Raw genomic sequence first — 27239 nt, 5'->3', positions numbered from 1 at the left:
CACTTACATGGGGTACCTAAAGAAGTCAAATTCATAGAAACAGAAAGTAGGACGGTGGTTGCCAGGGGCTGGGGGAAGGACAGGAAGGGGTGTTGTTTAACGGGTCCAGGTTCAGATTTACAAGATGAAAAAGTTCTGGATATCTGTTTCACAACAGTGTGAATATACTTAACACACTACTGAACTGTACCCTTAAAAACGGTTAAGGTGGTAAACTTTATGTTATGTAGTTTTTACCATATTGTTTTAAAAAAGCTTATCGGATGGGCAAATGAACCAACACCACTGAACTCAACACAGCTGAAGTCGCTAGGGAGGTCCTCGAAGTCCCTGAAAAGCCCAGGCAGGAAAATGGCACAGAAGATAGCTGGGCCTGGAGGGGCAGGGCAGGGAGGCGGTGGACAGGCCCAAGGCCTATAAAATCTACAGATGGGCTCACAGTTCCTTAAGAGTGACAGAGCTAAGATAACCATTCCGTTCTGGCAAGCCAGTTCCCCAGGACTCGAGCTCTTTGAGGGCAGGAATCATCGCCACGTGGGGTCTGTAGTTCTGGCGCACACACAGCAGTGCTGGATAATAACACTCCCGGCACAGAGACACACACTAAGTGTTGCTCAGTCAGTCAGTGAAGACGTGACTGAGAACGTGAGTGAGTGAGGAAGACAGTGCACAGGCGAGCAGCACGTTTGGGAAGGTAAGAGAAGAGGAAGAGAGTGGTTTCTGGAGGCGCTGCCTTCTCAGGACAGACCTGCAGAGTTCCAGAAGGGAGGGGATGGGCCACTGACCTCTCGTTGTAGAACTGCAGGGTGTTCTCGCTGTACAGCGGCCCTGCCAGCTGGCGGATCATCTGCAGCGACTTCTCACGCTCGTCCAGCCCCAGCATCCGCACGTGGGCCACAAGCCAGGCCACAGCACACACTGCCAGGCTGCACACCTTCCCCTTGATGTTATCGGTGATTTTCTGGGGGAGGGGAAAAGGGTGATGGGGCCACCCTCTCCCCTTCCCTGGCCACCACTTGCCCCGGCCTCCGTGGGCAGCTCAGCGCGGCAGTGGGATCCAGGGCCACGTTCCACGCCTCTTTTCACCACAAGTTTGATTTTCCCCAAGTTCCCTGTGGGGGAGGGAGCAGCTAAGACTATGACTACAGAAAGATCAAGAGCCACACACAGGCTCCTGGATTAAGGGCCTTTTCGTTGTTACGAAATCTAACAAGCTATCGAAGACTGCCTCTGAGTCTCAGGGAAGAGAGAAGGCTGCTGGAAAGGTGGGGCTACCTGGATGGACTCAAAGGCCAGCACCCCATTCTCCCAGGCATTGAGGATTTCCAAGATGGCCGCTGAAATGTTGAGACAGGCTTCATGCCACTTCATCTGCCTACAAGAGGGTGGGAATGGCAGAAAAATCACCACTGGGGGGGCATGGGATGGGCTGAGGGAGAGGGTCTGGGCCCTACCCGCACTACCACCCTTGGAGTGGGCGCCCAGGACACTGACACCAGCTTTATCTCCGAGGAATTGTTGAGCAGAGCCACCAGGGACTCCACTTTGGTGGAGTCGGGCCGGAAGCAGGGGTGGTCAGGGTTCAGGATTTTTCCCTCCTCGGGCATGCAAGTCTGCATCCAGGTCTCAAAGAAGAACACCTCTCCTCCCGTGTTTGACTCGGACAGGATCACCTGAGAAAGGAGGGGGTTGGGAGGTGCAGCACCCTGCACCTGGTTTCCTGCCCAGTGGCTTCCCAGCTCCCAGCCTGAAGAACTGGGGACAAACTGATCTGAGGGAGAAAGACAGGGGCTATGCTGCCACCTAGTGGTGGGTGTGGAACTGAAGGATTCAGGACGTGACAAGGGGGCATCTATTGACTTGGGGCGGGGGCATCTGATTTCTGCAGCCAGGAGAACTGGCTTGGGACACTGACAGGGGGTGGGGTAGGGGTGTGAGGTGGAGAGAGTTACTGGTTGTTACCTTCCCCTTTGTCCCAAGTGCCCCAATCCTGACTGCTCCCCGTCACTCACCTCTGAGCCATAGGTCTGGGCCACGTGGCACAGCATGAGAAAGGAGATGTCAAAGAGCAAGGCTCGAACTGAGGCCGCCTTGGCTGTGAAGGATGAAAAGGCTGACCCCCAGCCTAGGGCAGGGGCCCAAAGGCCTTGTCTGGGTCGGGAGGGGCTCAGGATCTGCCTCGAGGAAGGTCAGGGACCGAGTGGCTCCTTCAAAGCTCTGAGGCTCAGAATCCTTTTCTTGAGTCTCAGTTGGAACATCATCCCTTCCTTGGAACCAGAAACTCCTGAACCCTCCTTTCCCCCAACACCTGACCAAATCGTAACAGGGGATGGAGAGAGACAAAGGGTGGTTTGGGAAGAATGCTCTTCCCAGCATGACCCTCTTTCAAGGCTCCCCAAAAGCTTCAGTCAGCCATCCCTAGGGGAGAACACAGCCTCCCCGGGATGAGCAAAAGCGCTCGCTTCCCTCCCCTGTTCTCTCCCTCCACACCCCTCCTTCAGCACCACTGGGTCTCGGGGCGTGTGGAGCTGACTTACTGCTTTCTTCACTGCGGTGTGTTGTGAATTCGTTCAAACTGCAGAAGGAATGGAGACAGGTCGCATCAACCAGGGCAAGGGCTGGGCAGCGGCTGGGGTCAGGGGCTCCGCCCACTAGAGTCTGAATTATGGGTTCAACTTAAAAGGAACACCATTGCTACAGAAACAAGAACTCTATTTTTAAAAGATTTCCAAGGCCTAGAGAATGGCTCACTGAATGGAACAACCTTCTATACATCAAATTCCAGGTCAATCCACAAAGTCAGCAGAATTTGAGAGTCCCTTATTAATAAGTGGGTATGAACACAATCCCTCCACATCTGCTGTTCAACACCTCGTCACCTTGCCAAACACCTCCACTCCATCCTCAGCTGAAGAGAAAACAGCACTTCATGTCCAGAGAATGGGCCCTTCCCCCAGGTCTCCAGCTGGGATGCTCTGCCTTGGCATCTCTGGGGAGACTCAGACCCCAGTGCCTCGCCCTTATTCTGCCACCTCCTCCTTTGTTTTTTGCTTTCTTCCTTTTTAATATTTATTTATTTATATTTGGCTGTGCCGGGTCTTAGTTGCGGCACACGGGATCTTCATTGCAGCATGCGGGATCTTTCAGTTGCGGCATGTGAACTCTTAGTTGTAGCATGTGAACTCCTAGTTGCGGCATGTGGGGTCTAGTTCTCTGACAAGGGATCGAACCCGGGCCCCCTGCATCGGGAGCACAGAGTCCTAGCCACTGGGCCACCAGGGAAGTCCCCACCTCCTCCTTCACACATGCCTCCCACACCCTGGTCAGGGGCTCAGGCTTCCTTACTTGATGAATTTCCGGGCAAAGGACTTAAGCTTCCCAGTGGCCGCAGCAGCAGCCAGCAGCAAGTCCAGGCTCTTCCCAGACAGCATGTGGCCCAGGACCCCTAGCAGCCCCTCCGGGGACTTGGAGTGGTCTGCATCCATTGTCTGGGGACAAGACAGGACATCAAGTCCTGAAGGACACTGAAGATCCCCCAGATACAGCCTAGCCACAGTTTCTCTCTCTGCATGTCTCCATTAAACGGGATACCAGGACCTGCCATTTAATCGACATCTGACTCCAATCTGGAAATCTGTTCCTTAAATTCTTTGCTCTCCGATCCATTCCTCTCAACTAAACTGGGACGATGGCGCTGGAGTCAGGATGGGCGAGGTCTCTGCTGTGTGATTCAGCGTTGTTTCCGCACCCACCACAGCGCCTGGCTGACCAGTGAAGCTCAACAAACACTTGTTTCCAGGGGCGCTTCCCTCAACTTCCCCCTTTCTCTATTTCCAAAGTAACCAGAAGAGAGAGAGGTCCGTGGCCTATTTACTTATCTGGAAGAAGAGGGAAACTGGAAAGAGGGAAGGCATGCCCCTGGTGGCAAGGGAACAGCGCACTCACTTTGAGGATGTTGGTGACGGTGGGCTCCGCGCGGAGGATCAGCCCGGGGTTGGGCTGGATGTTGGCATTTTCATCTGATTTCAGCTGGGGTGCGTGCTCCCGGTCTGCTTTGCTGTGGCCACAAGAGAAGGTAAGGGAACAGAGATGAATTCCTGACACGCTCCTTAGTCCAGGCCCAGAAGCAGAGGCACAGAGAAGGCGCGAAGCACATAAGCACCGCTGGGCTCAGTGATGCTTATGAAAGTGCATCCAGTATCGCAATGGCTTCAAACCATCTCTAGTCCTTACATCTATTTTGAAAGTTCATTTAAGACTGAAGGAAGTTTTACAATTTCTACTTCGATCACAAAGGAAGGTGAGAGTTAAAGCCCTAACAGTGCAAAACCCTGGTCTGCAGAAATCAGCGTCTCCTGTCCCTGGTAACCCTAGGTGTGGTTCCCGTCACCCTCACTCAAACCCTCAACAGGAGGGAAAAGGCACCCAGCAGCCCAGTCTGGACATGAGGCGGGTGGTCAAGGGGCCCTTGGGCCAGCCCGGGAGCTCATACTTACCGCTTGGCCATGAGGTTGTTCGTACTGGCTTCAGACAGAAGCCCCTGCTTGCTACATTCTTGGAGTAGGAAATTTGTACAGTCACAGCTGTGAGGGAAAAAGATGATGGGGGGCCTAGGCATACTGCAGGGATTATTAATGGGGAGACGTGAGGCCCTGCCCAACAGCCTCCCTCCTTTAGGGTGAAGAACATTTTGAGGGCCTGAGGGAAGGGAGAGGTGCTCGGGCGCTCGGCAACCACAGGGCTACTGCCTCCTGCCCCTGCCGAGAGGAGGAGCAAGGAGCCGGTCCCCTGGTGTTGATCTGGCACAAAGAGCAGGGGAAGAGCCAGAACTCCTTCCAGTACAGCAAGGTGAGCAGGGGACCTCATACTTGCAGCGCTGGTCAGCTTTGTCCAGCAAGGGTGTGAGCTTCAGCAGGAACTCAAAAGCAGAATTGACATCCTCGGTAAAGTCCTGCAAAGAGACAGAAACTGCCATCTGGCTTCCAGGTCCTCCGCTCCACCCATGGCCCGTGATGCGGGCTCACGAAGACACCCTGCTGGGTACAGCAGCCTACAGGCCGGCCGTGCCCACTGCTGGCTTCCAGCGACTGGACGAGGACAGCATGGGGCATCGCTGCCCCCTGCCACCTCGGCCCTGGTCCTCTCGGGCACTCGCGCCTCCGGAGCAGCCTGGCTGCCTTCTGTGTGTGGATGCCCGCAGATGCTCAGGGGATGCCCCCGCTTCCAGCCTTCCCCAGCACAAGAACGCACTACTGCCCAGGTAGGGCCAAATGACCCTTCCCTTGCCCTTGTTTCTCCAGAGCTGTAACAAGGATTCACCCGTTTCCATGCCAACTCCCCAGCTCACTTCTTTAACTTACCTTGTCCCCATGGGAGTATTTCTTCAACTTCACCAAAACCTGTGGAATCTAGAGGGTGAGGCAGGGGGAAAAACAGGAAGCTCAATTTCTTCTCTCTTTCACCCAGAACGAAAGGCATCCCTTCCATCCCCCTGCTCTGGGTTGAGACAGGAACACTCCTGCCCTGGAAGTGAAAGCACTCAAAGAGCCAAATGAGAAAGCTGACGTCTACCCAAGCGCCTGCTGCCCTCAGCCTGCAGGGCCCAGGAACCCCTCACTTCCGTGGCTCAACAAGGAAATGCTCTAAGTGAAAGTGGGCTCCCGGAGCTGCCCCGTGCCAACATGGCTGATGACCAAGCTCCCAGCACCTGTGGGCCAAGACATGGCAGAGGCCTGCCAAGCAGGCTGAACGGCCCTGGGACCTTCAGGGAAAATCACCAAGGGCAACTTGTGCTGGGGGACCTGGGAAGCTGGGCATGAAGTCAGCGGGGAGAAATGCGGGGCAAAGGTCCAGGGTGTCTCCGCTCTTCCTGAGAACCATCCTGAGACTGGCTCTCCGTGGCTCCCACGTCCCCGGTACCTTCAGGAAAGTGAAAGCTGTCCACTTGAGCTCCCCCGTGCCCTCAGGAGACTCGATGAGGCCCACGAAGCAGGCTTTCCAGATCTCCAGGACAAAGAGCGGGGTGGGGATATGCTGTGGGAAGACCCAAGGGAGAGCATAAGAGGGCGCCCCCCCACCCTCCCGTCTCCTGACCCCCCGGGGTCAGTGGGTCACAGGCGGGCAGCACAGGCACCTCCCCAACTCTTGTGCAAGAACCAGGGACAGCAGGTGACATGGCAGAACCATTCCACCTGACAGAACCATGCACGTTCCACCACGAATTAGGAGAAACCCTATTTCTCCCTTGAAAGACCAGAAGATCCTCCCTCCCGCCCCCGCACAGCCGGCCCGCCCTGGGGACAGAGAAGCAGCCCTGGCCTCCCACCTGCATGCGTTTCACCATCATCAGCTGTTCCACCAGGGGCTGCGTCTCGCCCGTCAGGTTCATGGTGCCCTCAAGCAGGACCACCGCGTGGACGGTGGGGAAGCCAGTCTTGTGCAGCTGCTCAGAGTGCACGGACAGCATGCTGGGGATGCTGAGGGGACACGCAGTGGACAGCGTGCGGGGGGTGAGGAAGAGTCAGAGAGGAGGTGAGAGCAGAGGGGTCAGGGCCAGAGGCCACATCTTCCCACCCATACCCGGGCCTTTGCTCTCTCCCTTCACCGGGTCACCCCGGGAGCAGGTACCTCCTAATGAGCGTGCCACACTGCTCAGCCTGGCTCCGGAGCTGGGGGTTGCTGAGACTGGCCAGGATCTCCCCAAGCTTCAAGAGACAATGCTCGATGGCAGTCCAGGAGGCTGGCAGAGAAAAGAAAATGCAGAGAATGATGGGGAGCAGAGGAGAGAGAGAGACTGGCCCCAAACTCCTTGACTTGGCCCCCCCTGGGCCCACTAAAACCACGCAGGGAGGCTTCCCCCGAGGATGGCATGGAGCCTAGGGGCCTGAGGGCAGCATGCACTGTTTCCAGAAGGGGGGTGAGCACCAATGATGAAGCCGCTAGAAACAATTCCCAGAAGCCCGATTCCTTAGGGGTCGCCCACAGCTGACTTCAGAGACTAGGTACGGCAGAAGACAGGCAGTGACAGAGAGAGGCCCAGGGGGCTTGCAGTCCAGTGGCCAGAACAGGGAGGTGACCACAAATCATTTCGAGAGTGGGCCAGCCTTGCCAGCGGCCACCGCTCTCCACCCCAGTCAAGCCGGATTCCTAAACAGCCTTCTGTGTTCACCTGCTCCCTGGCTGGGCCTTTGCTCTCGCTGTTCTCCCCTCTGAAAAGCCCCTCCTACTCACCTTCTCCCCTCACACTCTCACTATCCTGCGAGTCTATGCTCAAGCCCCAGCTCCTTTCACAACTTACCCAACTGGTCCAACCCACTGATCTCTTACTCCTAAATGCCTGAACTCATGGTCTATACCACATAGTTTGGCACTTATAAGTCACTTATCCTAGTTACACTTCCAGAGGGTCAAATGATGAATAATAGCACCAACTAGCCCATTAACCTCCATGTAGCATAGGGGAAAAAAAACAAAAAGATAAGACCTGAGATCCAATAAAATTAAGTTAAAATTTCATTCATTTTTCAGCCAATAAACATTTGTCAAGCGCTCTAAATAGATAAACTGTCAACATAGCCCATTTTTACATGGTGATCATCTTTCTGGACTTTTCATAGCCAATAACCATATTTTGAGAAGTAATAAATATACTAATCCTATAACAAGTCCTTCAACCAGGTCCTAAAGACCTGGGTGTAACCCATTCCAGCATTCTCGTTACTGGAGAGCAAGAGATCCTTAGGTAGTCCCAAGCCTCATCAGCAAGACCGTGGCCTTCAGGTCCCATGTCCAGAAATACCCGTGTTCCCTCCCACCAGGTGATCTGTCTGATCCCGGGCTCTGGAGGGTTCCAACATTTAATATCTGCACTTGAGTCGAGAGGTGTATGGCTCAACAGGCCTGGCAGCAGGCAGGTACTGCATTTAAAGGGATGTTTTAGGCAGCACTCAAACACAAAAAAGTTATTTGCTTTCAGATGAGTAACATGGAGACAAACACAGCGATGGATGGTGTGCCTGTCTTGTCCTCTCGTTTTTTCCATGTATGTTATGTACTAGCCTTGCTCCGCACTAGCATGTACACTTGTTGAGGGCAGGGACCCTGCCACATGCCCCTTCGGTAGCCCCCCGCCCCCACCCCCAGCACCTGGCACAGTGCTGGGCATACGATAATGCTCAGTAAATACCTGTTGGTTGATTGGCTCGGGTGCCACCCTGCCCAAGTCCCTGGGATGTATGCAATGCTTATGGGGAGAAAAAAAAGGAAGTGGGATGATTTCAGATCCTCCTGGAAAAAAGTGGGATGGCATCCTGCCTCTCCCCTCTCAGTTAAAGAACCGGCTACGGGAGCAGTGACAGGTGGGGCTCAGGGAACCAGGGGACATACAGGCCTCCTCTAGTTTGGCGATGTGGAGCAGGGCCCGGTTCTTGGTGCTGCTGAGGGTCTTCTCCAGGCGCTGCAGGCACATGGCAAGCTGCTTCTCACCAGCCGCTGGGGTGCCGGCCTCCAGCCCCTCCCGGAGCCGCTCTGCAGAGGCTGCGGTGCAGCGCAGCAGCCAGTGGAGGGCGCTGAGAAGGGCCCGGCACAGCCCGATGCACTCCTCCGCTTTGCCGTGACAGCTACCGGGAAAGGATGCAAAATCTGTCTTTGATCCAAAGGCTGAAATCCGACCCACACCCATGTTCCCCAGAGTGCCTGGCACTCCCTTACTAGGGAAGAAAGTTGGGAAGCTTGCAAAGTCCTGGGGAAGACTGCCCTGTTGGCTTTCACTGGATAAGATTTCAAGTGAGCTACTCCAAATAGAGAAGACGCACTTTAGTCCTAAGGGAGTAAGTAGAAAAAGATGTGGATGGGTGGGTGCAGACGAGCAGGTGGGAAGAAGTGTGGGAACCAACAGAGGTGGTCTGAGCCTATATGCCGGGAGCTTCTCCTTTACACTAAGATAGTGCTGGAAGGTTGTGAGCTCCTCATCCCTGCCATTACCTCAGTCGGTCACAAAACATGTCCATGATATCCAGCAAAGCCTGGACACACAGGTCCCGGGAAAAGTCATCAAACTGTGGAGAGAACAGTGGCGATGCGACGGAGTGTCCCGGTCACCCCCCGGTCTCACACGTGAGGCAGCTGGCACATTCAGGAGTCCTGCTCATCTTTCCTCCAACCCCAGGTTTCAGACTCGGCAGCCTTTCAACATTGGAAATTGGCTCCTAATTGCCAGTGCCCACTTCCCAGGATCCCCCTCCCTCTAATGGAAGGCAGCCATGCCAGCCAGAGGCATGCTGTGCTGCCTGCCCAGCCACAGAGGTCACTCGATCAGAGCAGTCAAGGAGGGGGGGCCCCATCTGTCACTACCATATCTCTGTCCCCCTCATCCCCCATCTAGCTTGTGAGTGGCTATGGTCATACCTTGCTGATTGCTGTGAGGACGGAGGAGTAGGACACCATCTGGAAGGAAAGAAGAAAGATAAAGTTCAGACAACTGGTGTCTGAGAGGAACAACACAGTTGAGAGGAACAAAACACAGACACTTAAAGTTGCTCCTAAAATCTCAACCCCTTCAAGAGGTCTTCCACAAGCCCAGAGGCAATAACACCAGGCACTGTGCCCCCTGCTTCCATCAAACTCACTAAGACTGACAGCACCAGCATAAACCCACTAAGAAGATGATATGGGGGTATTCAAAGGGCCATGTTTCATGTTCACCTGCCACACACTGTCCACCGTATAGTACAAGGTTTGACTGCTGGTGGGCAGAAGAATGGACACGAGTGAGGTCATGTTACTCTACTCCTGCAACTCCTACCAAGGGTGATTTTATCTGGACAAGAATGGAGACATACGAACTGTTCCTGCAATGAATAGGTAGTAACTCCACTTTGAAATAGGAAGTGAATTTCAATACCCATACTCATTCTCTAGGATACCTCCAGGACACCACCCAAAGCTGAAATCCTTTCTCGGTGCTCCAAGTAATCCCCTTAGACCCATCATTACACAGTGGGTACCTGCTGCCCCCACCAAACTAGGAGCTCCTTGAAGACAAGGGTGCTTAGGGAGGGTGGGAGGGAGACGCAAGAGAGAGGAGATATGGGGATATATGTATACATATAGCTGATTCACTTTGTTATACGGCAGAAACTAACACAACGTTGTAAAGCAATTATACTCCAATAAAGATGTTAAAAAAAAAAAAGACAAGGGTGCTTTTACTCAGTGACCACCATCAACTTGTTAATGTTTGTAGAATGAATAAGTAAAACACACCCTTAGATCAATATTTCTCAAAGTAGCTTCCAAAGCTGCAATGTCCAATAGGGAAGCCACTAGCCACATATGGCTCTTTAAATTAAAGTTAAATAACATTAAAAATTCAGTTCCTTAGTCATAGTAACCACATTTCAGGTGCTCAACAGCCACATGGGGCTAGTGGCTGCTGTATTGGACAGCGCAGATATAAAACATTTTTATCACTGTAGAAAGTTCTATTGGGTGATGCTGTTCCAAAGGGTCCTCAAGATGTTAAAAACTTTTACACATGCACACACATGCACAGAGCTTCTGTGTGATATGAATTTGAGAAACCCTGAAATAAACATATACAAAGAGCTTTCTTTAAAGGGTTCTTTTAGTAAAGAGCTTTCTTTACTGTAGGACTGCTCTTACCCATAATAATATACTTGTATACAATGAGACTCTCTAAGAGCACTGGAGACGAAGCAAGCAATATTTTTCCAATTTATTTGACCAAGGTATCTCATTTAACTAGTATCTGCAAAACACATTTTGCAAAATGCCATCTGAACAGCAAGATCCCTGAGAACAGAAATAGTGTTAAATTTATATGTTTCCCTAGAACCTAGTCTGGGGCCTACCACACAGTAGGACTGCTTTGGTTTGATGAATTCTAGTAACTAGCATTCTGAAAAAATTTTACCTTAACACAAATTTCTATTAGTAAAACCTATTATCACCATTATAAGATTGGAGATGTAGTTCAAAAGAAATAATCTGTCCTGAATGAAATCAAACCTTACAGAGAGCTTTTAAGTTGTCATATTTTTAAAAAATAATTATAGCATGCTGATCAAATATGAATAATACTATAGAAAACAGTTACAATTCTATACTCAAAATCAGTGGCAAAATATACCAAAATAAAAAGCAGAATACAATGCCAGAAACTGTCAGGATAATCACCTGCCTCACAGGTTGTCTTCACTAGAGGAAAAGAAATTTCCAAAGATTTAAGAAGAAAGCTAGGGCTTCCCTGGTGGCGCAGTGGTTAAGAATCAGCCTGCCAAGGCAGGGGACACGGGTTCGAGCCCTGGTCCAGGAAGATCTCACATGCCGCGGAGCAACTAAGCCCGTGCATCACAACTACTGAGCCTACGCTCTAGAGCCCGCGAGCCAGAACTACTGAAGCCCACTCGCCGCAACTACTGAAGCCTGTGCACCTAGAGCCCGTGCTCCGCAGCAAGAGAAGCCACTGCAATGAGAAGCCCGTGCACCATAAGGAAGAGTAGCCCCCGCTCGCCGCAACTAGAGAAAGCCCGCGTGCAGCAAAGAAGACCCAACGTAGCCAAAAATAACAAATAAATTTAAAAAAAAAAAAGAAGAAAGCTAAGTCACCCTCAATGACTCAGTATGGCAAATTTTACATGCTTGGCAATGCCTTCCATGTATAATTTCTCCCTCACATGAACAGGCTGCTCTCTGTTCAGACATTTTTTAACCAGTATTCTTGGATAAAGAGGAGCAAAACACACAGAGGATTTAAATACACAATTAGTGTTTAGTGCCACTCTCAGCGGGTCATGCTGTGAAGCACTAGCTGGTGTCTGACAGGGACCAGAAAGTTGGGAGCCTGCCTGGCAGGATGACCATAACGTTCCAGGCGAGTGTTTGTTTATTTATAACTGATGTCCCCATAGCAAGAGCTTGGCAGTGAACTGAACCTTGCTGGATACCAACCTGAAGGGGGAGCTGGATGTTTCCACTAGAAGCTGACCCCAAACTACCACAAGAGAAAGCCCCAATTCTGTACGTTCTCAGGGATGTTGTTAGTTACTATGAATTTATCGTCTCCAAATTCAGAATTGTGTTCAGTGAATTTCTGCTAACAGTATCAATAAAGCCCTCTACTCTAAAGACCTAAAAATACTTTCCACATGGTGAACTGTTTTTCACAGCAGGACTTATAACTTATCTCAGTCCTACTATATCTATCAACGGAGAAGCTCTAAACTACCACCAGCCCCCGAGGCTGGAGCCCATTGACACGGCCCAGTGCACACCTGGCCAGCCCAGAGAGACTCTGCAGCTGCTCTCTAATCCCCCTTCTCTTCTTCATATTCGACGCCTTCAACTACTCCTAAGTGCCCTCTACACGCACAGCACTGGATCAAAGAGCCTCTTGACGCCGAGGGAAGAATAAATTACTAATTTTGCATAGCACTTTACAAGTCAGGGAGGTCTTGCATATATATTTATTTCTCACTCACTGGTACTTCAGGCTCTTCCTATCTCTTGCCTTTGCCACCAGTTTACACATCTCAAGATTCTTCTCTTTTTAAAAGAAACTCCCGCAGACCCTATACTTCCAATTAACCACCACGCTCTCTTCACAGTCATAGGAGTTCTCTACACTCTACCTCCCCACCTTCCATTCACAATGCGACCCACTCCAATCACTTCTGTCCTTCCCACCACATGAAATCTCTCATTAAGCTCATCAACAAACTTGTTAAACCCCATGGATACTTCTCAGTTATGATCTCACTGACCTCTCAGCAGCATCTCACACCAGGAAACACCTCCTCATCCTTTGGTCCTCTCCTCCCTGGGCTTTTCTTTTTTGGCCACGCCTTGAGGCATGCTGAATCTTAGTTCCCCAACCAGGGATCGAACCCCCGCCCCCTGCATTGGAAGCACGGAGTCTTAACCACTGGACTGCCAGGGAAGTCCCCCCTGGGCTTTTCTTGATACCACACTCCCTTGTTTTCCTTCTCTCCTCACTGGTCCCTTCTTTTCAGTCTCCTATGAGGAATTCTTTTCCTATGTGTGTTCCTTAAATGTGACTGGTTCCTTAGAAATATGGCTTGGGTCACTTCTTTGCTCTCTCTGGGTAAATCTCATCCATGCCCCTAGCTTCAATTAACCACCTGCGGCTGACAACTCCTAAACCGTAGCTCCAGCCCTGACCTCTCCTCCTGAGTCCCAGACATCGATGTTCTACTGCCTACTGAGTGTCTTCTCTTTGACAGCCCACACAGGCGCTTTCCACGAAACAAAGCCAGAATCAAACAAGGCATCTCCACCCCTCATCTGCAACGCAAACAACAGTCCTGCTCTTCTCCCACCATCTCCTTACGATCCCATCAGCCATCCAGATGTCCAAACCAGAAACCTAGACACTAGCCTTGACTTCTTCCTCTCCCTCACACCTTTCATCCAGTTAATCACAAAGTCCTCGCAATGCCACTTCCTAATTTGTTCTTGAATTCATCTTTTTTTTTCTGCTGCCACTTCTCAAGTTTATGCTAGTATCATCTCTTACCTGAATCACTGCAACAGCCGAAATCAGGGGCTGGAAAACAACAGCTCGCAAGCTAAATCTGGCTCATCACCTTTTTTGTAAATAAAGCTGCATCAGGACACAGCCATGTCCACTTACTTCTATATCGCCTACACGTTATAGGCCTGCTAACAGAGACCATACAGCCTGCTAAGCTGAAAGTATTTACTATCTGGTCCTTTACAGAAAAATTGTCTCCCTACTTTCTGTCTTACCTCCCTCCAACTCATTCTTCAAATTGCAATCAGAGTGATGTTTCTAAAATTGATCCACAAATCCCCCAAATCCACAAAGTCAAGGAAACCCCAATCAAAATGCAAAAGGCCTTTTTAAGGAACTTAAGTTGAGTCTAAAATCTGTCTGGAAAAGAAAATGCCTGAAAACAGCCAAGAAATTTTTGAAAAATAAAACAACTAAGGGAACACTTCCCTAACAAGATATCAAACATACTATAAAGGTATAGTAATTAAAACAGTGAAGTACTGGTACAAGAAAATACAAATATGTCAATGAAATATACTAGAATGTCAAGAAATAGACCCTAGTCTGTAAGAGAATTTAAGATATGACAAAGAATGGCCTATTCAATAAAGGCAATTGAGCCAATTGTCCATCTATTTGGAAAAATAAATAAATTTGGATCTCTTCCTCACACCAGAATAAGTTTTAAATGGATTAAACAAAGTGAAGTGTTGGCAGAAATTAAGGACTATATTTTGATCCTTGGAGCAGGGAAGCCCTTATGCAAGACAAAAGCCATACAGAGGAAAAAGTGGTTAAATCTGACAACAAATACATATTTAAAATTCTGGGGAGGGACCTCCCTGGTGGTCCAATGGTCAAGAATCCACCTTCCAATGCAGGGGACGCGGGTTCGATCCCTGGTTGGGGAACTAAGATCCCACATACCGTGGGGCAACTAAGGCCGTGCGCTCTAGAGCCCGTGAGCCAGAACTAGAGAGAAGTCCGCGCCCACAACGAAGATCCTGTGTGCCGCAACTAAGACCCGATGCAGCCAAATAAATAAATATTTTTAAAATTAATAATAAAATAAAATTCTGGGGAATTCCCTGGTAGTCCAGTGGTTAGGACTCCACGCTTTCACTGCCGAGGGCCTGGGTTCAATGCCTGCTTGGGTAACTAAGATCCTGCAAGGCACACGGTGCAGCCAAAATAAATAAATAAATAAATAAAATTCTGCATGCTAAAAAAAATAAAATGATAAAGTTAAAAAGTGATAGAAAATTTAAAACATAAAAAACAGACAATGATTACAAGATAGAATATACTAAAAGACTTAACATCAGTAAGAATTCTTAGAGTGATGAAAATGTTCTAAATTGACTGTGGTGATGTTTGCACCATTCTAAATATACTAAAAACCAGTGAATTGTACACCTTAAATGGGTAAACTGTATGGTATGTGATTTATATCTCAAATAAAGCTGTTACTAAAAAATTTAAGAAAACAAACTAATGACAGAAAAATGGGCAAATGATATTCACAAGTAATTCATAGAATATACACACAGAGCCAATAAACATATGAAAAAATATGCTCAATATCACAATCATGGAAATACATCTTATAACATGTTGTAATTTTTTGCCTCTCTAGAAAATAATCTTAAAAGATTCAACCTTGGCAAAGGTGTGGGGAAATACTATCAAGCACTATGGGGCAGGTGTAAACTGATACAATCCTTTTTTTGAGGGCAATCTGCAGGATCTACTATAATTTAATATGTGTGCACTCTTCAAATCAGCAATTCCATTTCTAGGTATCTATCCTAGGGAAACAGTCCCAGATATGCAGAGAGGCAAGTACAAGAACGTTCAGTGAAATATTGACTATAACAGTAAAAAATTTAAAACAACTTAAATTACACTACATATGGAACATTAGGCAGCAGTTAAAAAGAAAAAAGTAGGGACTTCCCTGGTAGCGCAGGGGTTAAGAATCTGCCTGCCAATGCAGGGGACACTGGTTTGATCCCTGGTCCAGGAAGATTCCACATGCCGCAGAGCAACTAAGCCCACGCACCACAACTACTGAAGCCCGTGCACCTAGAGCCCGTGCTCCACAACGAGAAGCCACCACAGTTGAGAAGCCTGTGCACCGCAACAAAGAGTAGCCTCCACTCGCCACAACTAGAGAAAGCCCGCACACAGCAATGAAGACCCAACGCAGCCAAAAATAAATAAATAAAAAATAGATAAATTTATTAAAAAAAAGAACAAGGTAGATGAATATGTGCCAACACAGAAAGCAGACTTGATGCCAAGAGGAAAAAGGAAGCATAAGAACCATGAGCCAGCTGAGGAATACTACTCAGCAATTTTTTTTTTTAAGATTTATTATTTATTTATTTATTTATATTTATTTTTGGCTGCGTCGGGTTGTAGTTGCGGCACATGCGATCCCTGTTGAGGCATGCAGGATCTTTTGTTGCGGCTGCGCGGGCTTCTCTCTAGTTGCGGCGTGCGGGTTTTCTCTTTAGTTGTGGCACACAGGCTCCAGGGCGCATGGGCTCCGTAGTTGTGGCATGCGGGTTCGAGCGCGTGGACTCTGTAGTTTGCAGCACACAGGCTCTCTAGTTGAGGCGTGCGAGCTCAGTAGTTGTGGCATGCGGGCTTAGTTGCCCCGCAGCTTGTGGGATCTTAGTTCCCTGACCAGGGATCAAACCCATGTCCCTTGCATTGTAAGGTGGATTCTTTACCGCCGGACCACCAAGGAAGTCCCTACTCAGCAATTTAAAAAAAGAATGAAGGGCTTCCCTGGTGGCGCAGTGGTTAAGAATCCGCCTGCCAATGCAAGATCCCACATGCCACGGAGCAACTAAGCCCGTGCGCCACAACTACTGAGACTGTGCTCTAGAGCCCACAAGCCGCAACTACTGAGCCCACGTGCCACAACTACTGAAGCCCGTGCACCTAGAGCCCATGTTCCGCAACAAGAGAAGCCACCGCACCACAACCAAGAGTAGCTCCCACTCGCCCCAACTAAAGCCCACGCGCAGCAACGAAGACCCAATGCAGCCAAAAATAAATAAATAAATGTATTTAAAAAAAGAATGAACTACTGACATACACAACAACATAAAGCTCAATAACATTTATGTTAAATAAAAAAAGACAGCATTAAGAGTTTATACTATATGAGTCCATTTCTATGAAATCCAAATATAGGCAATAGTAATCTACGGTGATAGAAAACATTTAGTGGACTAGAAAAGGAAGATGGACTAGAAAAGGGTACAAGGAAACTTTCTGGGAGAATGGAAACATTCTGTATCTTATTTTGGAAGTTAGTGACATGGGTATACACAATAACTAAAACTCAATGAATTAATCTTAAGAGTTATATGTTTTATTGCACGTTAAATATATATATATATATATATAAATCCTATCACACTGTTCCTCCACTTAAAACCCTTTAAATGATTATTCGTCACCCTAAGATAAAGTCCAAACTCCTTAGTATCATCCACAGGTCACTTATGACCTAACCTCTGTCTTTCTCTCTAAACCATTCTCCTCCTTGAAGTGCTAACCCAGCAGTTATCAAAATATGGTCCAGGAGCCCCTGGGGATCTGTGAGGTCAAAACTGTTTTTAAAATACTAAGATGTCATTTGCCTTTTTTACTTTTTTTTTTTTTTTAAAGCAATGGGATGCTTTGTGTATGCGTTTTTATATAAATTTATTTATTTATTTATTTTTGGCTGCACTGGGTCTTCGTAGCTGTGCTCAGGCTTTCTCTAGTTGCAGCGAGTGGGGGTTACTCTTCATTGTGGTGCGCAGGCTTCTCATTGCGGTGGCTTCTCTTGTGGCGGAGCACGGGCTCTAGGCGCGCGAGCTTCAGTAGTTGTGGCACACGGGCTCAGTAGTTGTGGCTCATGGGCTCTAGAGCACAGGCTCAGTAGTTGTGGCTCACGGGCTTAGCTGCTCCACGGCATGTGGGATCTTCCTGGACCAGGGGTTGAACCCGTGTCCTCTGCACTGGCAGGCAGATTCTTAACCACTGTACCACCAGGGAAGCCCCCCTTTTTTACTCTTATTCTCTCACAATTGTACAGTGGAATGTCCCAGAGGCTCCATGACATGTGATGACATTATGTAATTAAATGTGTCAACAATTAGAATATCTATATAACTTAGTAATGGATATTTACCAAATGACCAATTCACAATTTATAAAATCAGGCATGGGTAAAAGATCTATTCAAAGCGCAAGAGACAGACCAATGGATTTTAATGTAACAGAGTATTAAAAGTTCATTGATGGGATTTCACATCACCTATTGAACTTTAGCGTAATGTCAAAGAATATCCACATTTATCTGAAAGGCTTATTAAAATGTTCTTCCATTTTCAAACTAAATACCTGATGTGTGAGGCCAGATTTCCTTCATATACTTCAGCTGAAACAGCCTACTGCAACGACTGAATGCAGAAGCAGCTATGAGAATTCAGCTGTATTCTATTAAGCCAAAATTACAGAGATTTGCAAAACTGTAAAACAATGCCACTTTCCTCACTAATTTTTTTTTGTTTGTTTTGGAAAATATGGTTATTTTTCATTAAAATCTTACTTATATTAACATATAATGGGTTTACTTTTTATTACTTTTAAATACATAGTTTTTACATTTCTCAGCTTTCATTTTTAAAGTGGTAAACATGAATAGATATAATACATCTAAACAAAAGCTCTGTAGGAGACTCAATTTTTAAGAATACAAAATGTCCTGAAACCAAAACTGCTACTCTAGCCATACCACATTATGTTCAGTTCCTAAACATCATGTGATGTTTGTCTCCCAGCCGTTGCCTATGCTTTTCTCTCTGCTTTGTACACGCTCATCAATCTGCCTGGCTAACTCCCACTCAACACTCACGTCTTGGTTTAAACATCACTCCCTACCTGGTTGCTCAGACTGGATTAGGTATCCCTCCTATGTACTCCCATAGTACTCTGTCCGAGCCTGTATCATAATCCCATCCTGTGACTGACTGCTTATTTACATGCCTGTATTACCCACTATATTCCTTGTGTGCTTGGATTAGACCTTGTTCACAGCTAAACCCCCAGAGCCTATGGCACCGTCTGGCACATACAAGCATCTGTGAATATTTATTGATAGAATCAGTTAATGTAACAGTCATCATAACCAATGAAGTGTTATTATTTTCACAAGAAAACTGAGGCTCAGAGAAATGATGTGTTCAAACAAATTCACCTAGAAAGTGTGAGCTGACAACTGTATTCCAAGTCTTTTACCTTCAAACCCTCATTCTCTGGCATAGGTGGAAGAGTTTACCTGGGAACTAATGGCATACTTCAGGTAGGACAGGATGAGAGGATTGGGGGAAGGTCCAATCATGGCCTGCTCCAGTAGTGCTTCTGCAAGGGGAATAACAAAGGAAGACTGAGTGGTTACAACATTTCTGGGTTTAACCCTCCCACCCTTCCTTCCTACTTCACTTGAGACCTGCTAGGTTGAGAATGTCCCAGGTGGCTCCTTTGGGAAAGAATTTCTTCATGTTGATTGCCCACTGGTAGTCACTCCATCGCTCCTTCCAAGCTTGCAAAATGGCTTGCTTCAGGTTCACCACCTTCATGATTTTACTCTGAGGAGGCGGGGCCGGTGGCGGTCAGCCTTGAGGTGGGAGAAGTCGAGCTAGAGAAGGGGCGAGGGGATTCTGAGGAAAAGAACGGGGGGCGGGGGGGGGGGGAGCAGCACAGAGTTAAATGGAATGGAGAAGATACAGGAAGATTTAAGGGAGGCAGAACTAGAATGGGAAAAAGGAGAAAGGGGCAAAGTAGGGATCCTGTCAGGTTTTTCCCTCCTGAATCAACTTTCTCTAAACTGGAGCACTAAGAAGAGGGTGTCAAAGCGGCTTAATACGAAGAATAAATGCGTAGCAAGGGGTTAAGCCAGTTCCGGTTGCCTAAATACTCCCTTAGCTCTGGCTGCGTCCCTCAGCCACTACCACCCCAAATCCAGATTACCCCACCACCACCACCCATTCCCTCCACCTTCCCCAACCCTGAAACTATAATTCCCTCTTTCCTTTTCATCCACCACCTCACCAAATTTAAGCCTACCGGACAATCTAGTTCTAGATCCTAGGTACCGCCATTTTGGCACTTATCAAAGAGCTAATTTTCTATTGGCTGGGAGTAACAAATATGAACCAATAGAAATGCAGCAAGAGATCGCTCATGCCACGATGTCTTCTGGGAATTGTAGTTCCTTGGACTCCGCTAGCGAGGACGCTAAGCGAGGAACCCAAGAGACGAAGCTGGTCAGCTCGCATTGTTTCTCTCCTTTAGGGAAAGACTACTAGGGGCTGGGGCATCGCAAAGACTCGGGGGGCTTAGGGAGAAAGGCTCTCGAAAGGTCTCCCGCTATCAGGCATCGTCCAGTGACGTCACTATCGACCGAGCATTTAAATCACTTTCCGACACCCTTTCATTACCCGTAGTTAGTAGGCACACCAAAGGTGTGGCATACGTTCAGCAATAGGTTTTCTCTTTCCTGGCCTCTTTTTGTTCTCCTAAACCCCTGGGTCTACCTGAGTTCTTCTCATTTCCACACCTGTATTCCAGAAGTGACATTGAGTCTCTGTCAGTTGTACACACCTCACCCACTACTTCACCCCCAAATCTGCAAGTCCTCTCAGAATCTCTTGGCCCAGAATACTGCTTGACTACAGGGAGACGTAAGGAGGAAACTGAGGTTTAGGATATAGAAAATAAGGAAAGTTTGAGAAACTGTTACAGTCAAGAGGGCCTAAGGAGACACGATGACTAAATGTAACTTGGTATCCTGGATGTGATCCTGAAACAGAAGAACATTAGGTGAAAACTAAGCAATCTGAATAAAGCATGGACTTTCGTTAATAAAAATGTATCAATATTGGTTCATTAATTGTAACATGTACCATACTAATGTAAGAGGTTAAAGGCAGGGGGTTGGGTGTGGGGTACATAAGGACCCTCTACTATCTTCAAATGTTTTCCTATAAATCTAAAACTATTCTTTAAAGAAACGTTTATTAAAAACAATATGATGGGGCTTCCCGGGTGGCGCAGTGGTTGAGAATCTGCCTGCCAATGCAGGGGACACGGGTTCGAGCCCTGGTCTGGGAAGATCCCACATGCCACGGAGCAACTGGGCCCGTGAGCCACAACTACTGAGCCTGCGCATCTGGAGCCTGTGCTCCGCAACAAGAGAGGCCGCGATAGTGAGAGGCCCGCGCACCGCGATGAAGAGTGGCCCCCACTTGCCGCAACTAGAGAAAGCCCTCGCACAGAAACGAAGACCCAACACAGCCATAAATAAATAAATAAATAAAATAAAATAAAAAAAAAAAAAAAACAATATGATGTCTCGCTTTATCCTATGGAACCATACTGTAGATAATTATGTCCAGTGTTTGGGGTATTAGCCCTTCTTCCTCCCTTCCCCGCAGTGAGAAGCCAAAAGCAAATGCTACCCACCTCTGACTCCAACATCTGGGCCTCATCTGAGCTTCCCTATACACAGCCCTCATCCCTGTCCTGTCCTGTGGACAGGTCATCGCTAACATTTACAATCAGAACACGGAAGCCTCCAGCCAGTGTCCTGCCACCCCTATTTTCAGCCCTCCATCCCATACCGTGAGGAGCCTCATATCCCCATCCATGAGTCCAAGCTCCATCCATATTTCCCAATAACCATTCTTTGGTCATACTTTCAGTGGCAAAATCAGTTCTCAGAGGGATGACTCTGGAAGAGCAGTCCACTAAGGCCCTGGAAGCAAACATGAGGCCCTCAGGGCAGAGAATAACAGGATCCTGGGTATCTGGAGCATAGTCTAAACAGGGAGACAAGAACTCCTGTTCTGAAGAGGAGAGTGCACCTGGAGGAGAGCCAGATCACATCCCTCTAAGGTCATGACTGCCTATGGCCTTCCTCCATCCCCATAACCCACCCACAACCCCTTCCATTCTGCTCCCTTTAGTGCCTGCCCAAGCGACACCACGGGGAAATAATGTTTATACAAAACAGCTGCCAAATATGTGTAGCCAAAGCTTCCAAAGCAGGAAGGAGGGAGAATCCAGACTCCTCACACTTAACCTCCAAAATCCCCCCAGACACACACACACACACACACACACACACACACACACACACTGGAGACAGCCACAGACCCTTTTTCTCAGCAGTCCCTCACATATCTGGCTTCCCTTCTTCTCCCAGGCCCCTCACTCTACCTTTGCCTGCTTCCCTCCTCTCATCTCTTTGCTGTTACTGCAGCTTAGGGCTCCCCACCTTGACCCATCCCTGGATCCTGCAGCTCCTTTCCCATCCCTCAGAGCCCAAACTGCCCTCTTGGAGAAAAACTGTCAACTTTGTTACTCCTCCTGACTTAGTAGGTATTTGGTCCAATACACATGGGAGTGGAGAATGTTTGGGCCCTGAGGATAGTGAGAGTCTGAACTCAAATCATCCCCTTCTGTCAGGAAGCTGGCAGATCTCCAGGGGGGCACCTCCTCCCCACTTTACAGTGGCAGGGAGGTGGCTTCTATAGTGAGACCGTCTGCCTTCCCTATCCCCCACCTGTCACCAGCAGCCCTTTCTCTAGGCTTGGCAGGGTTTCCCCAAGGACTGGACTCCTAAGGGTGTAAAAGGACTCCCTTATTATTATTATTATTATTATTATTATTATTATTATTATTATTATTTTGGCCATGCCGCAGGGCTTGTGGGATCTTAGTTCCCCAACCAGGGATTGAACCTGGGCCCTTGGCAGTGAAAGCGTGGAGTCCTAACCACTGGACCACCAGGGAATTCCCTAAAAGGGCTTCCTTAGTTCTGGGCAAGGGCTATTTCCAATTTCTCTACTTTGTCCTGACTCTCCAGTCTGTCAATTTCAGAGACAGCCTTTCTGTACACCACCGCTTCCCTTCAGACCAGAATAGCTTCCTAGGACCCACAAGCTCTTGGCTTGCCCTCCACAAGGACAGGACTCCATGATAACACTCCTGTGGGTGGGAGAAGAGATGCCAACATCCCCTTTGGGTGTAGAAGGAAACCTGCCCCACACACAGCCCCTCTCACATATCCCTCTTACTTATTCCACTTTCCTTGGCTGTCCTTTTCTTCTCCCCCAGCACTGATACAGACTGGGCTCCCACTTCTGCTCTCTTAGCCCTGAGCCCCAAGCTCTTCATCTTGTTGGCTGGTCTGGCTGGGGAAGGGGTCTGGCTGGAGAAGAGGGGCAGATAGAAGCCAGCCAGGCAGAGTGATATGGCGACACTGGAGCAGTAACAGAAAAGGAACTAGGTCAGAGTGAGGACTTGGGGTGGGGTAAGAGGCTGTGAGGAATTGGGGTTTTGGTAACCGAGGACATGGAATCATTCCTCACCTAGGCTGGAAAGAAGTATAAGGAAAAGTGGCAAGTCTAGACCCAGAAACACTGAAATACTTGGTAAGCATACAACGCACAAAGGGTTTCATCTTCCCTTCTCTCTATAGGGTAACTGACTCGTTTCCCTCCTCTAACTGGAACATTTTCCTTTGGATGCTTGCCTGGGTCCCCCCACTACGGGGAGTTAATTGGCAGCAGGTGGGTGGGAAAGAAAGAGAGTTGTTCCCACACACTCATACACAGCTGGCTCCAAACCAGTTCCCTCCCCCCACCAGTCTCCACCTCAGAATCCCTGCTCTCTGTCTATCTGGGGAAGAGGAGGATGGGGGAGAAGCCTACAAGGTGGTTCCAGGGACACCTCCTGGATGCCCACAGTTCCATCTCTGTCTTCCCACTGCCCCCAGGAAAGGTCCAGAAAGAGACCAGCCAGGACAGTGAAAGGCAGAATTTGAACCAATCCTTGGAGTTGTTTCCTCTCTAACACCCTGAAGGATGCCTTCCCTCCCCGCACCCTCCAGCGCAGAGGAAAGAATGCTGTGATCCTGAATCCTGGACAGGCCAGCTGCTCCTTCCTCCGGGCCCTGAAAGCCACTCTGTCCTCTTGGCCTCCACATCAACCTGTCCCATCTTTCCTTTAACTGAAGGGGGAGGGCTGCAGTGTGGTAGGTAAAGGAGACTGCCCCCTCCCCCTCCCCTCCTCTCTCCTCCTGGCAAAGCAGGACTAAGGGGTTCCACATGGCAGAGGAACCAGAAGCTGGGCAAGTTCAGGGGATCCAATACCTGGCATGTATTAAATGTTCAAAACAAAGTGTCAAATGAATGAATAAAAGTAGGAGAAACTCTGAAAGACAACCTGGAGAAGGTGTCAGCTTCTTTTTCCACTTCTATCCTCAGATACCAAAAGCAAGGCTCAGCCAGGCCCGAGTCCCTTCGCTGATTCTTTTTTTGTGACCCATAACCAGGGCACGTGATGGGACAAATGTGGTCGATAGGGGGGCATTAAGTGGCCACTTTACTCTTAGCAGGACAATTGTTTGCTAATTTCCCAGTCTCTCATCTCTGCCAGACACTTGATCCCCAATTCCCATAAACTGACCCCCCTTTCTTTCCTCCATTTCCACCACCTTTTCTTGATTAAAAAATTGGTAAGAGGGAGAAATACCTGGGTTTTAAGTTCTCTTAGTTGGTGATACCCCAGTTTCCTCTGCTTTCCAGAGTCTTTCCAGAACTCCCCAATAAGTGGGGCTGTGTCTGCAGAGTCAAGGGGTATCTGCTGGACACCTCATCACTTGCTGACATCATCCAGAGCCCAGGAGGTCAAGATGAGATGGGGAGAGGAATTACTGAGGCCCAGGCCACTGAGCTAGTTCCAGGGCAGGCTGGCAGAGGGCTTGTCCCCTGTTCCCCCAAACTGTTTGGGGCTTCTTGGCAGGGGTGGAGAATGCTGTGTGGGGTCTTGGCTTCCAGGCTTTTGGGGAAGCTATTCAGAAAGCAATCTGGATCCCCTGGTTTCTAGGGGTGGGACCCTTGAGAAATCTTGGGGTGCTTCCTAGCAACAGTCTGGGAGGGAGAGAAGGAAAGGGAAGGAAGAGAGGGAGGGGCCTGGGCATAGCTGTTCCAATGGGAGCCCAGAGAACAGGCTGTTCTTGCTGCCTCCTTGGCAACCAAAATCTAAGAGGGAGGGGGCCGTCAGATGTATCCCCTTGCGGGGTCTCTATCCATCCTCAGTCATGCCCCACCATTCTATTCTCCCCTTGGACTCAGCACTGAAGCAGGGGTGGCGGGGATGGGAGGAGCAGCCCGGTAGAGGTTTCATGGCAAGGAGGGAACATGAGTTGGGGATGAAATGACTATGAGGCGAGTTATAAGCTTCAAGAAATGGGGGTAGGCAGGGTGAGTGCGGTGGGAAGGGGAGTGATGCAACACAGGGCCAGGGGCTATAAGCACAGACTTGGGCTGGATCCTGGCATCTGGCAAGATGCCTGCTTTGGAGGCAGTATGCCCTTCACTTTGCCCTTGCCCAGGTCTGTTACCAGCCCACATCTGGAGGCAAGGAAAGGGAGAGAGGTAAGGAGAAGATAAGAATGGTGAACTTTCATCTTTGAGTTCAAGGTGCTCACTCTGGCCCTGGGGAAAAAAGATGCATCAGGAGGCACTTCATTTTCTATGGCTCCGGGTCTAGGATTTCAAAAAGTCTCCCTCATCCAATAACTTTAGGGCCTTTCATCAAAGAGATGTGGTGGGGAAGCCAGAATGGAGGGGAGACAAAAACCATAGCACTTTCACCTTCTTGCTCTGGACTCCATCCCCCTGCCCTACCTAATCCAGATTGCTGCTAGACCTCTCCACTGCCTCCTGGTTCTGGCTGATAGATGCAGAGGATACATGCACCTCATCTCATAAATGTATCTTATGCACTGAGATTCTCTCCTAACTCCTTGGGCAGCCCAATCCCAAGGGACAATTTCCATACATGGTACAGCCTGCACCCTAAGCACTGCACACCGCAGCCCTGCCCCACGCCCCCCCCCCCCCCCGCCAATCAGCCAAACCCGATCACTGAGGAGGTGGCATTGATTGGCAGACAGCCACCATCACTGCACCTCCCCCTGCATGCTGCCCTGACCCTGCGTGATCAGCTTCCTGCCCCACACTGCAGCTATTGCATGTCCACCGTGAGCCCAGGCTGGACCCACAGGTTCATTTACTGCATGCTGACACTGCACGCTGCAGCCCCAATTCCCCACTGCAGGCTCCCTTCCCCCACTGCAAACCCCTCATCACCACCACTCCACTCTGCATCCCATGCATTTCATCCCAACTGCCTTTGTCATCCCCTTGATTCCAGGGGGTCCCAAGAGAGTCACCCTCCCCTCCCCCATGCATTGCAAACCCCAATACCCCCTAAAAGAAGTGGCTCCAACAGAGCTGAGGATGCAGGTGGCTGAGACTAACAAGAGCGAGGGCAGCCCAGTTCAGATAGGCTGTTGGTCAGAACCCCACATTTGACAAGTGATTCAGTACAAACTGGGCGACTGGTAGAACAGCTCCCCTTAACACACACACACACACACACACACACACACACACACACACACACACACACACACACACACACCTCTCTCCAAGAGCAGACCATGGAGACAGGGCCCCGCCCTGGGAGCCGTCGGAAGGCTATGGCCCCCGCTGGTAAAAACTGAGCTAAGGACAGCAGGTGAACCGGCGGGGTCAGGGGGGGTGCTGGGGTAATGAGGGCTCTGCCTGGCGCTGGGAGATCCTGAAATGAAAGGATCTGGCGTCACTGGGTTGGTTTTATGTCCATGAATGCACGTGTGTGTGTGTGTGTGTGTGTGCATGAGGGGTGGGGCTGGCATGATGGAGACCTCTCCTTTGGGGAAGGGGATCCATTTTTACACAGCCCACCCTCCTCCTTAGACTGGCCCTGTACATTTGGATTGGGTTGGGGGGGGCAAACATGGGAGGAAAACCCACCTCTGTGAAGCTGAGAGTTGACGGGGTAGGGCAAGCCTTACCCCCTCCCCAGCTCAGCAAGAGGACCAGATTGTTGAGGAAATGACTGGTGACAGTGAATAGAAAAAGCCTATACTGGAGGAGGGTGACATTTGAAAGAGGAGGCAGTGGATCAGGTAATGATGTTGGAAATGAGCCTGCAAGGGAGGTAATGGGGAAGCATACCTCCAAAAGGGTTAAAAACATAGGATGATTGAAGTTAAAAGGACCTCAGGGGTAACCGTGCACAATCCTCGAATTTTAAGGTTGAGGAAGCTCTGCCACCTAGAGCGGTGGTGATTTGTTCAAGGTCACACAGTGAGTTACTGGCAGAGAAGGGACCCGAACTCAAAACAAACTCTAAACCTCCTGGGGTTTGGTATTTAGACTTTCCCCCCGACTTCTAAGGTGCAGGCGGCTCGCCGATAAGCCCTTCTCCATCCCCGTGGTGCATCTCCCCCAACCCTGCAATTCTTCCAGCAAGGGAAGGCTATTTTCTAAATGATATCTCTTCCAAAATATGTCACCAAGTACCACTCCCGCCGGAGACGCCTGGAGTGGGGCGGGCAAGTGCGGGCGGGGCGGGGGCAGAGGCGGCCGAGGGGCGGCCGGGCGGCTGGCCGGGGTCCCGGGGCGCGGCGGGGGGCGGGGGGCGGGAGGCGGGGGCCGGCGGCGGCGGCGGCTAGGCGGCCTGCAGGGAGCAGCCGAGAGCCGGCCGGGCGCGCAGAGCC

The 27239-nt window shown here is 49.4% G+C and overlaps 1 protein-coding gene and 1 non-coding gene across 7 annotated transcripts in view; both read right to left on the bottom strand.

Annotated features, from left to right (window-relative positions):
* The window catches only part of MED24 (mediator complex subunit 24), a 32311-nt gene that overhangs the window by 4552 nt on the left and 520 nt on the right, over positions 1-27239 (bottom strand). Inside the window, exons 1-19 of one of the 6 annotated variants that reach the window (XM_057537067.1) lie at positions 19688-19756; positions 19071-19281; positions 18900-18982; positions 9406-9444; positions 8983-9056; positions 8386-8618; positions 6628-6739; positions 6326-6476; positions 5920-6033; positions 5361-5408; positions 4869-4951; positions 4497-4583; positions 3946-4057; positions 3346-3488; positions 2538-2575; positions 2013-2125; positions 1495-1673; positions 1276-1375; positions 786-961 (exon numbers count right to left, since the gene is read on the bottom strand). In XM_057537067.1, coding sequence (XP_057393050.1) covers positions 786-961; positions 1276-1375; positions 1495-1673; positions 2013-2125; positions 2538-2575; positions 3346-3488; positions 3946-4057; positions 4497-4583; positions 4869-4951; positions 5361-5408; positions 5920-6033; positions 6326-6476; positions 6628-6739; positions 8386-8618; positions 8983-9056; positions 9406-9444; positions 18900-18982; positions 19071-19200 — 2015 coding nt within the window. In that variant the 5' untranslated portion in view covers positions 19201-19281; positions 19688-19756. Of the gene's footprint in view, positions 1-785; positions 962-1275; positions 1376-1494; positions 1674-2012; positions 2126-2537; positions 2576-3345; positions 3489-3945; positions 4058-4496; positions 4584-4868; positions 4952-5360; positions 5409-5919; positions 6034-6325; positions 6477-6627; positions 6740-8385; positions 8619-8982; positions 9057-9405; positions 9445-18899; positions 18983-19070; positions 19282-19672; positions 19757-27239 lie in introns of those variants that run through there. The other 5 variants (XM_057537072.1, XM_057537069.1, XM_057537071.1 and 2 more) reach the window with 5 other exon arrangements.
* On the bottom strand, positions 2174-2277 carry LOC114237102 (small nucleolar RNA SNORD124). The gene has a single exon (XR_003622878.1). It is a non-coding gene; the product is annotated as a small nucleolar RNA SNORD124 (small nucleolar RNA).

This window comes from Balaenoptera acutorostrata, chromosome 20 (assembly GCF_949987535.1).
Source record: "Balaenoptera acutorostrata chromosome 20, mBalAcu1.1, whole genome shotgun sequence".
Taxonomy (NCBI): Eukaryota; Metazoa; Chordata; class Mammalia; order Artiodactyla; family Balaenopteridae; genus Balaenoptera; species Balaenoptera acutorostrata.
This window is presented reverse-complemented; position numbering and strand designations above follow the sequence as displayed.